The following is a 1,452-nucleotide window of genomic DNA, read 5'->3' as shown; positions in this document are numbered from 1 at the left end:
TGCCTTGAATAATATCGGCTTCTTTCATTCATGTTATGGGTATTTTTATACAAAGGAAATTTTTTTGTGCCTGTTGAAAATTAAAGTTTACTGACATAGCCATAAAAAATGTTGCTTTATTTATCTGACCATATTGGAATGTATTTGTTAGGTTTTCAGTCAATTAAATTTGGTTCAATAAACAATATGTGGTCATTTTTAAAATTTTCAATGAACATTCGATCAGTCCGGCCCTCGGCTTGCAGCAAAATTTTTTATCTGGCCCTCCGTCCATTTGACTTTGACACCCCTGGTTTAAGAGGACAAAGCTTCAACAAATGCTTTAGTTTTTCCAAAGGGAGCACCTTGGAGTTTCCCCGACTTTCAATACTTTCATTGCTACAGGAAATTTCCCACTACTTTGCAACAATAAATAGAACAATTACAACACATTACAGATACATATCCAACCTGAAATTTCTCCGTTTTCTTCCCCTGATTATTGACAACAGGGGTTGATAACTGCGTATTGACAACCCCAAAAGCCTTCCGACCACGACCAGTACGCAGAGGAGTTCTCATGGTTTTGGGATTGAGTGGAGTCTTCGAGGATATCTCTGTAAAGACAAATTAAATCAAAGATCCCCAGGCCGAGACACACCAAAACACCATTTGTGCTCAAATTTCCAACCTGGTATGAAGGAAAGACTTTGATTTTCCCGTTGTGTAGTGATGTGAGCCATCGTGTCTAGAAAGGACGAAACAGACGTTCACATTTACGGCCAGTGTTCCATTAGTTAGCTGTTTAACACGCTTTTGAAGTTGTAAGCCTTGGCCAATGCTTTCTATATGGGCGATTAAACAGGCTTCGACAAAAAATGTCACAAACAGGAGAAAAACTTCATATAATAAAACAGACTCGATATACAGTATTAACGGAACAGTTACCGTAGTCGTGATTGTGTGTCTGGATTATTTGTACGAGCTCCGATCTGGCAAAAGCAGAGACGTTTTGTCAAGAAAAGGAAAACGGACTGCGGCTCATCTTTTAAATTCGCTGCTCTCACGCTATTGGTCGACGCTGCAACACGATGTAAGTGGGCGGGAACCTAAAAAACACACTTCCGGTTAACGTTTTTTGTCCTTTTCCCTAATTAAGAGCCAGTGCTGGTCTGCAGCCAGGTTCTTCTCCTTTTCCACCAGATTTAAATGTAAATGTTTCTTCATGGGTTAAAAACTTAAAAAGACCATTTATGATTACGATGTTATGACAAAAGAATCTCAATTGCATTAATAAATGAAATTTCTTAATATTTTGTAAAGATGAGAATTTAATATTGTTTCCACTTCACTTGCGTTCTGGATACTGTATACTATTAACACACCATTAATGTACATGGTAGGCATAATTATAAAATCTAATTGTGTCTTAATTCGTGAAAAAAAATCTATACTGTATAGAGTATATATATA

At 37.1% G+C, this 1,452-nt stretch overlaps 1 protein-coding gene across 1 annotated transcript in view; it reads right to left on the bottom strand.

The window, feature by feature from the left end:
* pttg1 (PTTG1 regulator of sister chromatid separation, securin) overlaps positions 1-1,043 on the bottom strand; it is a 3,404-nt gene extending 2,361 nt beyond the window's left edge. Inside the window, exons 1-3 of the mRNA XM_019874727.1 lie at positions 928-1,043; positions 671-727; positions 451-596 (exon numbers count right to left, since the gene is read on the bottom strand). Of these exons, the coding sequence (XP_019730286.1) occupies positions 451-596; positions 671-722 (198 nt within the window). The 5' untranslated portion in view covers positions 723-727; positions 928-1,043. The remainder of the gene's footprint in view (positions 1-450; positions 597-670; positions 728-927) is intronic.
* Between the last annotated feature and the right edge of the window lie 409 nt (positions 1,044-1,452).

Source organism: Hippocampus comes, unplaced genomic scaffold (assembly GCF_001891065.2).
Source record: "Hippocampus comes isolate QL1 unplaced genomic scaffold, H_comes_QL1_v1.1 scaffold118, whole genome shotgun sequence".
Taxonomy (NCBI): Eukaryota; Metazoa; Chordata; class Actinopteri; order Syngnathiformes; family Syngnathidae; genus Hippocampus; species Hippocampus comes.
This window is presented reverse-complemented; position numbering and strand designations above follow the sequence as displayed.